Source organism: Cheilinus undulatus, linkage group 15, assembly GCF_018320785.1.
Source record: "Cheilinus undulatus linkage group 15, ASM1832078v1, whole genome shotgun sequence".
NCBI lineage: Eukaryota > Metazoa > Chordata > Actinopteri > Labriformes > Labridae > Cheilinus > Cheilinus undulatus.
The window spans coordinates 23,643,703-23,656,735 of record NC_054879.1 but is presented as its reverse complement, the minus strand read 5'-3'; the positions used below and the strand labels follow the sequence as shown (position 1 = coordinate 23,656,735).

General features: G+C 41.2%; 1 protein-coding gene across 2 annotated transcripts in view; it reads right to left on the bottom strand.

Moving 5' to 3' along the window:
* satb2 (SATB homeobox 2) overlaps positions 1-13,033 on the bottom strand; it is a 92,137-nt gene that overhangs the window by 15,890 nt on the left and 63,214 nt on the right. For both annotated transcript variants that reach the window (XM_041806433.1, XM_041806434.1), the window contains exons 11-12: positions 12,707-12,859; positions 10,147-10,341 (exon numbers count right to left, since the gene is read on the bottom strand). In XM_041806433.1, coding sequence (XP_041662367.1) covers positions 10,147-10,341; positions 12,707-12,859 — 348 coding nt within the window. The remainder of the gene's footprint in view (positions 1-10,146; positions 10,342-12,706; positions 12,860-13,033) is intronic.

Below are 13,033 nucleotides of genomic sequence, written 5' to 3'. Positions count from 1 at the left end.
CCTATTTTTGAAGGAGTCATTTCTCTTCTATAAACCTTTCCAGTCAAAGAGATTTTGTTTCTTTTTAGTTTTCATCCTACTCAGAAGTGGGAAATCAAGCTTGAGACTCAAACTCAGGTTCAGTTAAGCCACTCAGAGATGTGACTTGAAACTTGACTCAGACTTGCCCCTCAGAGACTTGAGATTTAACTTTTGATTTTTTTTTTCTGAACTATCTGATTTTTGCTGAACTATCTGATTTTTGCTGATATTTGATATGCCAATATTTACAGGTTCATTCTAGTAGGTACTGGTTTCATTACTAATATACAAATGTAGTTCAGACCAAAAACTTAAGTCCTTAAAACACACTTCAAAGTTTAATGAATGTGGATGAACAAAGAAAAAGATTCGAGCCGACATAGGTCTGTTGGTCTAAAACTAAAACTCCACTAAAACTCATACAGCTGACTTATAAGTTGTAAATATCAGCCATAATTTTCTTATCCGCCAATACCAATAATTGACTTTTTAAGCCAATATCTGCAGTGTTATCAGCAATGCAGATAATATCATGCATTCCTAGTTTTAGTATCCTGCCATGCAGACAATGATTGACTGATGGGCTTGTTGCTCTATTTAATGACTAGCTCATCAAAACTTTAAATTGTAGATATACACGTTAAGTCTGGTGATGATTTTCTAGTCTTTACTTATATAAAAAACTTGACAAACCATGGATAATTCTGTCTTTCCTCCAGACTCCGAGACTGCCATTTGTAGTTTAGATTGACAGACATTAGATCTCATAGAAACTTACGATCAAATGTGACATTTGAAAAACAAATATGGAGGACGATCGATATCATCAGCTGTCTTCAAGTGCTTTATGTTTTCTTGTAGAAAAAAAAATACAAAAATAATTGGGTGAAATACTGGCTAAGAAAACGTAACAGTTGTGTTTATGTCTTTAAGATGTAGTAGTATGCAAAACCGCTACCATTAGTTATTGAGGGTTTTTCTTTAGAGCAGGCCTATTCAATTAGAGGCTCGGGGGTCACATGCGGCCCAAAACCAACCCCCAGGTGGCCCAGCCTGTGGTCATGCCAGAGATGGACAGGACAACCTGTTTTGCAAGATTTTGTAAATTCACACAGTATTTCAGACCATGAATGCGACACTCTGCCTAGCCTAGAAACAGTCTACCTACAATGCACTGTGTTGTTTTGAAGCGTGGTTAGCGCTGCTGACAGAAGTAGCCCCAAGATAGCAAGTATAAAACACGTCCTTTTCAACTGTAGCTACAACTGGGCAAATTTAGTTTTTATGTATTTTAAGATATGCCTGGGTAAGATGTGACCAAAATTATAATTCACAGAATTTCCTTTTATTTTTTCATTCTATTATTTTTTCATTCAAGTGGAAAAAAAAAACATTTCTATTAACTCTGGCTATGTTCAAATACAGCGCTGTTTTTGTGTTTTTATGCACTTTTTGATGTGCTTTTGTCATGCTGACAAATTTGAAAGCGAGACTATAAATAAAAATTGCATATTTTCCATCAAATTGATCTGTGTTGGTTTCAAAATTTTACTTACTGGGTGCAGAACATGTCTGGCACGGCTACATTTCTTGATTTTTAAATTTGGCCCAGCTGAATTTGATGTCTTTGCCAGTTTTGATCCCCTTTATTTATTCTGTTTTGTGTTTCTTACCAGAAACAGAGAGATTTCAACTGAGTGATTTGTCGCTGCAGAGGGGAGGAGGAAGGGCACCGCAGTTGTTACTTCTTGTTCTAGTCCACCACTCCTGGGGTCTCAGCCACGGTGAGCGGTCTCTCTCACATACACATAAACACCCCTTCCTTGGTCTTGCAGCAGAAATCAATTTAGCAAAAACAATAAAGAAATAATTTATAAGGGCAGACTCTGCCAAATTAGCTGTGGGACGCACTTAACTGCTAAAGCCGTATGAATAAGAGCTGCAGGGCGAGCACCAGGACCGTGTCAGTCACAAAGAAATGTGATGCTGCTGAGTTTACTGACATACACACAGTCAGAGTTCTCCCCGAGCTCACAAACATGCAGAAATGACTCACGCTACTGAACATACAGTCCATACAGTCGGAAGACACACGCATGACCTCAGTGTGTTCACAAAACTGAATCCTCCAGGGAGGAGAGGCAGAGCCAACAAAGAACTGCCAACACTGCACTTCTTCCAGTTTCCATTGGAGGCTCTCTTCTGCTGTGAGTCAATCCCCATAGAGCCTCATGTTAAAATGTCAGATTTTACAGTAAAAAGTGTGTTTATAACCTGGTACAACAAACAGCTTTAGCTCATTTCTCTCTTCATGAAAACTGTTCTGTGGAATTTTCATCAGTTCACGTGTTTACATTAAATAAAAGTTTGCATTATTAAGGGGTTTTAGCACTGTCTTTACCCTTCTGTTGTCCTCGGGCCAAAATGACCCAATATTGTGTTTAAAATCCCCTAAATTATATCTTTTAACTTGAAATTTGATAACTTTTCCTAGATTGACCCCTACATTGGAAAAAGTGTTTCCTTCATTCATATTTCCATGTATGCTGCACAGAAACATACTGTCTATGGGTAAAAATGACCCAACAATAAAATCACAGTCAGAGTCAGATTCAGAAATGTAAGTTTTACTTCTAAGATTGATCAGTAGTACACATAAACATGACAAGACATGTGGTCTTCACCAACAGAGTTCACTGCCTGTGACTGGCTCTGACCCAAACATGTGACACTGTAGATGAGTGTCAAGATATGAACAGACAGACTCTCATGATTGAAATCTAACAATACTCTGAGTGTAGTTTCTCTGAGGTTATAAAGATGCTGCAGATAAAGGAACCCCACATTCAGCCATAGCCTCGGCTACTGCCATAGCTGGAGCAAGTAGGAGGAAAAGAGTGTCAGTTCTGCCCACCAAAGAAGCACAGGTCAGGTATGGAAGCATATGCCAGTTTGGCACTTTGCTGTATCAGCCTCGGTCCTGTACTGCTCTTGCCCCCCGATCGCTATTGTCCAGGCCCATGCCCCATTTCTCCAGGTATCTTCCCAGCTGACCTCCACGATGCACGTGACCACAACTGATGTCTGGGCTAGCCCAGTGTGTCCTATCCAGTATGCAAGAGCTGGATTAGGCGTGGGAAAGCAAACAAGGTCGATGATACCCAAAAATGTGCCCAAGGGAAGGCGTCACAAAGAACTGCACCTCTGGCCATCAGTCAATGTTCAGGCCTCGGGAGCACCACATAGCAAACCCATCGCCCCATGAATGAGGCCAAGGCATTTATTCTCAGTCTAGCTGTCAGCATATTATGCAACCAAGGTAGGTTAACTGATCTAAAACTTAAATGCTCTCACCATTCAGACATAGATTCAATGGCAGCAACCAAGGCATCCCTGAAAGCTGGATTTATTTGTTTTGGCCAAGGAGATGTGCATTCCCTTATATTTCAGCCTCCTCACACATCAAGTTAAGAGTCCCCAAAAGGACATCTACAGTCTCTGCAAGGATCACAGCATCATCAGCAGAGATCTGGACACCACCAAATGTCACTCCACAGTTCACTGCCCCACTACCCATCCCATTATCCATTATCCATGTCAAGGACAACTAATTGACCTTATCAAGCTAGTTAATTTAGTATTAGCTAACACCTAGCTTTAACCAAACAGTGAACTTAAGGCCTTAAAAATGGTGTTGAATACATCATTATAGGTCCATTATTCATGACATCTATGAGATTTAGCGCGGAGCTTTTCCTCATCGTCACATCCATTTTTCATGTTTCTGTGGTTCCTTGTTTCAGTTTTAGAGACGCTCTTATTGTCCAAACACAAAGGAGTACTCACATTACACGCTATCAGAGTGAGAACTCTGTGTGGCAGATGGGACACATGTGTGGTCTGTGGTGGCAGGCTGGCTGGAGCCTGAGGTTGGTGGTGGCTTCATCTGGGACGGAGGAGGAAGAGGGGGGGAGGGGGGTCTGGAGACAGCTACACACTCTCACACACCTCGTTTCCCATTAATAAATCACCACAGTGTGTTTCACCACAGCTCTTCTCCCGCCGTCTCTCAGGGAGGGGACATGATGTGTGTGGGGGGGTTACAGCAGGGGCGTTATGAGGGTAAACTTTATTTTTAGTCTTTGCTGGGAGAGCACAGGAATGTGTTAATGGTGCCACCACAGCTTCCGCCCAGTCTTCCCATCAGCCTTTAATACTCAGCTCTGGATGGGAAGAGAGGGAAGGGGGCTGAGCCACTGGAGGACACATAGGAGTGGTGTTGAAACCGGAAGTTTCAGGATATGGTCTGTTTCTGATTTATGGAGGATGGTATAGACTATATGTGGTGAATAGTGTTGTGTTTAGGGGGCGGATGAGCTGGTTTGGAGACATTGGACTTCTTAAAGTCTGCATAATTTCAGACTGAACCTGCTGAAGAGAATTACAGGAAATGGTCTGATCTGTGTGGCTGATAGTGGGACAAATGCTATTACCATTTCAGTATGACATCAGGTAACTTGTTTCATGCCAGAGGTTTTGATCAAACCTCTATGTTTGTTAAGAAATCTGGTTCTTAAATTTACATGAGATGGTTTTGAGCTACTTTTCTGCCAACAATATGAGCAAACACAAGATAAATATGTCATTTGATGAAATTGGATAGCTATAAATATCAATAGGTGAATTCATGGGGGTGTAAATGGTGCAAAAAGACAACAAAATCATGTCTATTTTGATCCAGAAATACCAAAGGGATCCAGTACTCAAAAGTGTGTGAATTATGAGGCAAAAGTTGTCTCTGCTTGCAATATGAACACATTTGGAGTCATTTCATTAATGTTAGCAGCTGAGCTTCCGTTAGCCAGCATTTGCTGGTCATTGGCCGGTTTCAAGAGTGGATGTCCGGCAGAAAACACGCTAATGACTAGATAAGTAGCTAAATACTGAATACTTGCGTATTATATTTTGTGTAACCTAGAGGATATGTTGCGAGAATCCTTTAATATAAAGTCAAAGTACCCTAATCTTACTGTACCTACTGTCCTGCGGCGCTGGGGTTGTTTATCTCATCAGACAGCAAGTACATGGCTAATTTAAGGGGTAATATTTTACCCTTTAAAGACAAGTTTATATTGGTTTCAGAGGTCCCCAAAACATGCCTGTGAAGTTTGTTTCTAAAAAACACTCAAGTATTGGATTTTTGCATGTCTAAAACCTCTGTTTCAGCCCTTCTCAGTACGAGCCGTTTCTGTGTCTGTGGCTTTAAATGGTAATTAGCTGTCTTACTCCGCCCATGACCACACCCCTCTCAGGAAATGGATGTGGCACTCCTGATGTTACAATGTTAGAGCCACTTTTATCCAAAGTTTAGGACCTGACTGGGATTTGAAACATCAAACTCCCAAACAAGTCAGCAGGCTAACCCACTGAGCTATCCAGCATCTTAACTGTTAGCTGAGAGGAAGATCAGGAGAGGAGCATGGAACTTTCTTCCAACCAAACCTAGGGGCGGGTGCTTACTCCCCATGTGACATCATGAAGGTAAAATCTGAGAACAGCTTGTTTTAGCACACATTTTCTGAAAGGTGGAGAAAGAGAGGGTGGAAGGGAATGGGTTTTTCTGGTACTTGAGGGGATTGTGGACAAGCCAGGGGCACATATTTTTGTTAGAAAATCCTGGAAAAGTGATTTTTGCATAATATGTCCCCTTTAAGTCTCGTATGTATGCAAGATGATGCGAATGACGTCAAGCCAAGCCTATCTCTGAGTGTGCTCAGTGCTGCTGGAAACTATGCAGGGAAAGTTTGACCAGAACATTCTCAGAAAGCAGAATTTTAATCTAAGTGAGCCTTTCCTGGTTTACCAAAGGCTTAATATAATCAGCGGTATGGAAGGATTTTGAGTTAGTCATCGCTGCGAGCAATGAAGAGGCTGAAACACAGGGAACTGTATAGCTGAGCGGCTAAAACACTGACGTAGCAGCAGAGAGAGAGAGAGGCCTACGCCGAGCAGAGTTGAAGTGGACTTCGATAAATCTACCTATGACCAATCCTCAGATAAAGTTGGATTGTAGTCAACACAGAATCACATCGGGCAGAACGGCATGGACTGCTTGGAGCTGATAGTGAGGTCTCATCTCTATTCCCCGTAGCTGGCTGTTAATGCTCGAGGTGTCCTGGCTAATTAGCAGAAGCAATCTTGGATATCAATGAGATGAGGACTGGACTGAACTATCTGCTATGTGGAGCTTTTGTCTTCTCGGGACTAGTCCAAATAAACCAGGATGGTTGGATTTCCAGCTTTAGCAGAGGTTACAGTTAAATATCATCATGACTGATATTAGACAACTGATGGTAAGACTCAATTTCAATTTGAAGAGTTTTAACGCAGTGTCCAGTTAACAGAGCACTATTTGTTATGTGTTTGGATGCTTCGTTGTTGTCGGTGGTATTTGGCTGTTGTAAGCTGCTAAGTTATAGTAGTGGCCAATGTGCTAACGGTGCTAATGTGAAGCTAATTGTTGTTGTTTATGAGTTTAATGTGAGTGTATATCATATAACTGACTGCATGTGTAAGGAAAAGCTCGCAGCTTTCATTTCGATACTTTAAACCACTCTTTGAGCATTCATTTCCAGTGTCTAATCGTGTGTATGTGTCTACCAGTCTGTAATAACAGGGTAATAATTACTCAGGTTTCCTGGTAGCTTGGTTTCTACTGTCTCAGTTTTGGGTCAGGTTTGGGAATAAAATGTGTCCTCAGTCTCATTTAGCACAGACTTGTATGTATCAATATATCAGAATTTCAGATTTATGCGTTTTGCTGGGGACAAAAACGTCTAGCAAAAACTCTGGTTAGTAGTCGTTGTAAGGGTTGAGAACAAGCGGCAACCTCCAGTCGTGAAAAATGAAGCCAATGCGGAAGTGCAAAAAATTTCTATACCGCGAGTGACCACTTGAGGCTGGCTGCAAGAACACTGGAAGTCTTGTCTGGTCACCTGTTAAACAGCTGGTTTTGACACACAAAATAAACTGGTTTACAGCCTTGTTCAATAAAACCAAATGTGTCTCATTAGCTCTCATATGTCTTCATGTGCACTCACTGTACGGGGGGTGAATTTTTTTGGACCACAATAGTTAAGATTATTTTTAGAAAAAAAACCTCACTGTGGACTAATTGGTGTGTCTCATTTGACAGATAGCTCGTCAGGCAGAAGCTACATTTCTGTCAACCAGAATGCTAGCTAGCTAGCTGACAGGAAGCGTGCTTATTGGGCGAGCCATTAGGTTGATCCAAAGTTCGATTGTGACCGTGATTTCAATATGGAAGCCCCAGCAGATTGGCCTCCAAAGCAGTTTGAGTCTGCCTATAGTAAGCAGACGGCTGACGTCACACAGGGTTTGTCCAGTTCTTTCTACAGTCTATGGTTGAGAGATCTCACAGAAGATCTCACAGAATGTGAAGAAATGTGAATAATAAAATGCAACAGAAAAACAATAATAGTGGAATCAGCGGTGTCAGCTTGTCTTCCAGGTTGAGTTCTGTTTTGCAGTGAAAAACTGAAAATGAGCAAAGAATACAGGTGAAATCCTGCAAAAGCAGGTTCATCCGGTTTGATAGGCTACTGTACATATCACATTCTCTTTTATCAGACCTGTGAGTGTGTGAGTCCTGCATTGATCTCAGCCCTCCTACAGCCTCTCTACCCCCCCTCCCTTATTTAACTAATGGGGCATTTCCTCCAGTGCCACACCACCCAGCTTCAGTGTTTACACTTCACTCTGATCGGGCACGCACACACAATCACAAAATAAGAAACACAATCACAAAATAACACACATAAACAAAAAATAACACACATAAACACGAGAGGAGACACAAACATATGTACTCAAACATCCAGATCAAACAGAGCAGAGCTCATTTACACCAAACTGATTAAAAAAGAATTAATCTTGATGATTAAACGGCTCCTCAAGGATGCTGTTTAAGATCTTTTTAGACCCATGTGCAGCACTGTGCAGAACTTTTAGGCAAGTTTGGACCAAAAGTTAAGGCTGCAGTAAGGCAAAGATGTGGTTGGTAAGCAGGGTTTCTGCAGATCCTTAAAAAGTCTTAAATTGGACTCATTAAATTTAAGGCCATAAAAAGTCTTAAAAAGTCTTACATTTACTAGTGAGAAAGCTGGAATTTTGGAAGGCACTTTGACTCAGAGGTGATTTTTATCATTTTTTTTCAGCATATGCTTGTGTGTTTTATGATGAATATCCCTTTATCATATATTGATAGAAAAGAGGCATTAAATGGCCATGAAATCATTCAATTGGGACATCTATCACCAAAAAATTCCTCCAATTGACCTTCCATTAACAGTGAATAAAACCAGATAATTCAGCTCTGTCAAGTGTACCAGGTAATCTAACATGCCTTTAATTTTTGATCACACAAAATACAGTATTAATTTTTCTCAGTTCAGGTCTTAAAAAGGTCTCTAAAAATCCTCAATTTGATTCTTAAAAGTTGTTGGAACATTGTGACTATGGCACCATCAGGCAGGAAGAGGGATTGACACAACTGTGGTCATGCTCTGGAAGTCCTTGCATATTACTGGGGTTATGGTAAAATTATCTACTGAAAAACTAACGAGGTCCACAACTTTGGGGCAGAGTATTTGAATGAATGTGGCAAGTAAGCTTTGGTTGGGTAGTAGAGATGCCCCTGGTCATGCTGTGAATTTCCCAAGGCCCAAAAACTGTTGGTAGTCTCTGGTGTATTACCAGAGGTGAAAAGGCCCAGACAAAACAAATGCTGTTGAGCTTGACTTAAGCTGCCATGCCTCAAACGTGTCAAGTGTTTAGCTTGGCTCTAGCCACCCTTTCCAACCCCAGGTTCAGGCACATCCGACCCTGTGATGAATCCTTCAGCCCTATGTGCCTAAAAATCAACGCATATGACTGTGTCTGTGATATGAGCGCAAAGAACTCAAATAACATTCTGCAGATTTCTTTTACAGATCCTGTTTGTTTAAATGACCTGAGTGAAGTACCATGGGTGGATTTGACCTGGTAAAGGTCAGGGTTGCAAATGGGCTCCCTCTCACCACATTTGTCTCTTCTGGAGTGTGACTGGGTTGGCTTTTTCTCAAGGGCCCCAAACTCATTTTATATATTATTGGTTCAAAATAAATGAGCGTAACCTAGAAATATGCATCCAGGACCTTTTGTTTCTTTTTGAACTTTGACCAAACTGTGACCCCTTGAGCTGAACCATGACTTCTGTGCATACCCCTGGATAATGCATTTTTGAAAGCAAGACAGTGTGAGGGAGGTCACTTGCAGGTTTACTTTGCAATAGCTGACATTTTTTGAGGTGTAATCATCCACTTTCTGTGGCAGGTTTAGATGCGAAGATTGACCACAAAACAGATGGTAAATTTAGCTTAGCTTAGCACAAGGACAGGAGGGGCAAAACAGTCAACATTTCTCTGTGCAAAAGGAAACAAAAGTAACCTAACAGGTCATCTAAATCTCACTTTAATTCTGTTTGTCTTGTTTGTTTTTGTTTGCTCAAAACTAGAAGATTATTGGGACATTTTTCTCCGACTATTTCTTGACTCACTTTTCTAAAAAAACAGGCAGAGTCTCCAGGAAGTTCTGGCCACCAAATGGTCGAGCACATTACCCTCTTGTAAATATTCTAATCATTTCAACTTTTGTACGAAACTTCTCCTTTATGAGAAGTTGCAGATTTGTTGATGCACCACTACTGGAAATGATCAAGAGATTTGACAAAAACAAGATCATTTCAAAGGTAAATAAAACACATTTTCATCCATTGAACACACCTACAGCGAGGCAGTGGAAAATAAACTTTGTATGCTCACTAAAATCAAATCATGTTGGTAAAAATACATTTTGTATGAACTGATGGATCAAGGAAAGGTGTTTACAATCCTTCCAGCAGATGGAAATATTGTGAGGTGAGGTGGCGTGTGCAGGAAATCTGTTTCTAATGCATGAAGCGGAGATGAATTTAATGCCAGGTGTAAATAGAACCTTCCATCTGGACAGGCTGATAGGAGCTGCACGTTAGCAGCAGCTGTAGATGCTTTGGCGTTCGCCTCTTACCTGTGTGTCCTGTGGCAGGTGGAGGACGGTGTGCAGCCTCTCTGTGTGATGGTGGCGGGACTCCTCCTCGTAAGCCAGGTCTCTGTCGGCCTGTGGCAGCGTCAGGAACCTCCGGATGGTACACAGGTTCTCCCAAAGAGTACGGTTTTCTGGGCTGGGGTTCTCCTTCCATCGGAGCAGCTCACACAACCAACCCTGAGGAGGAGACGCAGACGGGGGAGGGTTAGGAAACGATTGAGGAGAGTGTCCATAACTGAAGGCTGACACATTATTTAGCAGTCAAAATCTATGCATATATTTGTGGTTTTAAGAATTGCATTTCCAAATGTTTAGTTAATTTTCATGATTTTAAGCTTTCCTTACTTGAATCCTCCCTAAAATAGACTCTTTTTTCAGATAGCAGTGACATTGGGTGAAGGAGAACACTAACTGAGAATAAAGAAAGGCTCAAGATTTCTCAGATACAGACAGATGTTGATGACTAAGGTTAAAATAGTGAGCATATAGAGGAGTATTTACATCTAAGAGGGGTATTGACAAAGAATCAAAAGTTGAGAAAGTCTGCAGCGTTCAGAGTGTTTGAGGTAAATGTAGGACATGAAGACGGGGAAGGAGAGATGGAGAAGATTGAATTATGTCTGCTAGACTGCTTCGGTTTGTGACACCAGCTGTTGTGTTCAGCCGTGCACCTCGGGCAGCAGCGCCGCTAATAGCCTGATCATCTCGCTCTCTCTGCTCGCTCTCCATCCTCGTGGCCAGCTGCAGCAGATGGGTGCAGTGAGCCGTGACCCTCAGCCACCCCCAGACCCGCCCACCTGGGAGACCTCACTAACCGCACACACAAACACTCACACTCAGTCACCAGCATGCAAATACTGTACACACGATGCACACGCCTCGACATATAGAGGGGTCACGATTCCACCTTTGAGACACAAAGGTATTTATATGGACTTAACCTTTACCTGCTACTGTTGGGATTTAGCTCCTCATGTGTGGGTTTTCTGCTTTAAAAAAATCTTAAAGCACGCTTTTTCTTTTTTTGTTAACTTAGTCCCTGTCCTGTCTGAGTCCTCTGCTTTGTTTAGGAGTGAATGAGCATGTTTCGTTGATTTGACAAAGACTCCAAAGAGTGGCTTTCAAGTGTCCTTATACTCTTAGTGTTTTCAACAGAAAGTGCACTGTATAATGCATATTTACTTATACATGAACCAGACTTTTTGTTCCATGTATACATTTCATATGCTGAGGGAGCAAAGCTATTGCTATTGCTAATGCATATTTCCACTTTTAAAAACAACTGTCTGGGTGTCGGTCCAGTCTCACTTCGACTGTCCAATCCAATAACTACAAAAAATACTAATAATAGCAATCTTTAAACAAAAAAACGGTCTGTCACTTTGGCTACGTTCACACACAAGTGACATGAATCAGACTTTCTGCTCACATGTCACTCATCTGATTTTTTGTCTGATAGTGTGAACAGCACAAGTCACATTGAATCTGACCTTTTGAATCAGATTCAGGCCACTTTCAGATGTGGCTCTAAATCAGAAACATATCTGATCTTTTGGAAGTTAAGTGCGGTGTGGACAGCCAAAAATGTAGCCTTTGTGGCTTGGTGGCTCAGTGTGGCCATACTATGAGCTAACTAGCCAAGTTAGTGGCTCAGCTGACTTTTGCTTGCAATGTGTGACATTTGGGTCAGTGGCAAAATCAACTTGATTTTGTTGTGTCCTGTTGAAGTGAGCATCATGAAGCAGTGTGACTAGAATGCTGATGGGTACGAGTATTCAAGCACTTCATGTGACCGTCTTTACTTAAGTAATTTTTCATTACTTGCGCACTGCATACATGCTGTTTTAAACTGCAATATGTTGACTGATGGAGTTTGTGGAGTCATAGTAAAAGCTACCATCACTACTAACAACACCTGCAAGTGTTTGAGGAAAGAACGGCAGCTTTTTCAGATCTCTTCATAGAGTTGTATGTCACTGTTAGTTATTTTGTCTGTGGAGGAGTTGATTGTGATAGCCAAAAATGTATGCGTCACCCCATTCATACACAGCTCTGTTTTGATGTTTTCTATACACAAAATACCAAAATAATACAAAAATTATTCCTTTTTTTCTGCAGTTGATAGTTTTCTACTTCTGTACCTGTATGCATTTTGCCTGGATGTTTGAACTAGATGTCACACTAGTTATCTCTTTCACTGCAAAATAGTCTTAGTATGCTTAAATTTGGCATAAGACTTTGTAATTTCACTTTTTAAATCATTTATCCTCTCTGCATTACATGACTAAATGCTCTTTATGGTTTAATTTCTTTGCAACTTTTGCAAAGACTGATCTTTACTTTTTCACTCGTGTTGGTTTAATAGTCCACCTAATATCAGAATTAACTTTAGACCCTATAACATGTTTTGGCTTTTGTGTCTAATCAATCCTTCTCTGTTTTTATCATATGTCTGTGCATACACTGCTTGTAAACCAGTGGCCCTCAGAGGGATTAATAAGTTGTTTGAATTGACTTGTATTGATTTTAGTGCTTTCCTTACCTGGCTCTTGTTGGCAGCCACCTTAGCAAACAGCGCCTGAGACACTTTGGCCCTCTTCATCTCCTGCTGGATCTCGTCATAGATCCCTGATGTGATGTTGACCAGCGAGTCCAGCTTCATGGGGAGGTCAGGATTCGGCCCAGTTGGCTTTGGCTGCAATCACATGATGTAATACTCGGTGAGTACAAAATAAAGTTCTTTAAATGTTTAATGTTTTTTATGAAGGAGATAGCAGATACGTTTGTGGAACAGGAAATGTCATAAAGGCCCAGAATCTCTGACTGAGTGCTTCGGAAATGTCCTACATGAAAAGATTTATCCACAGAG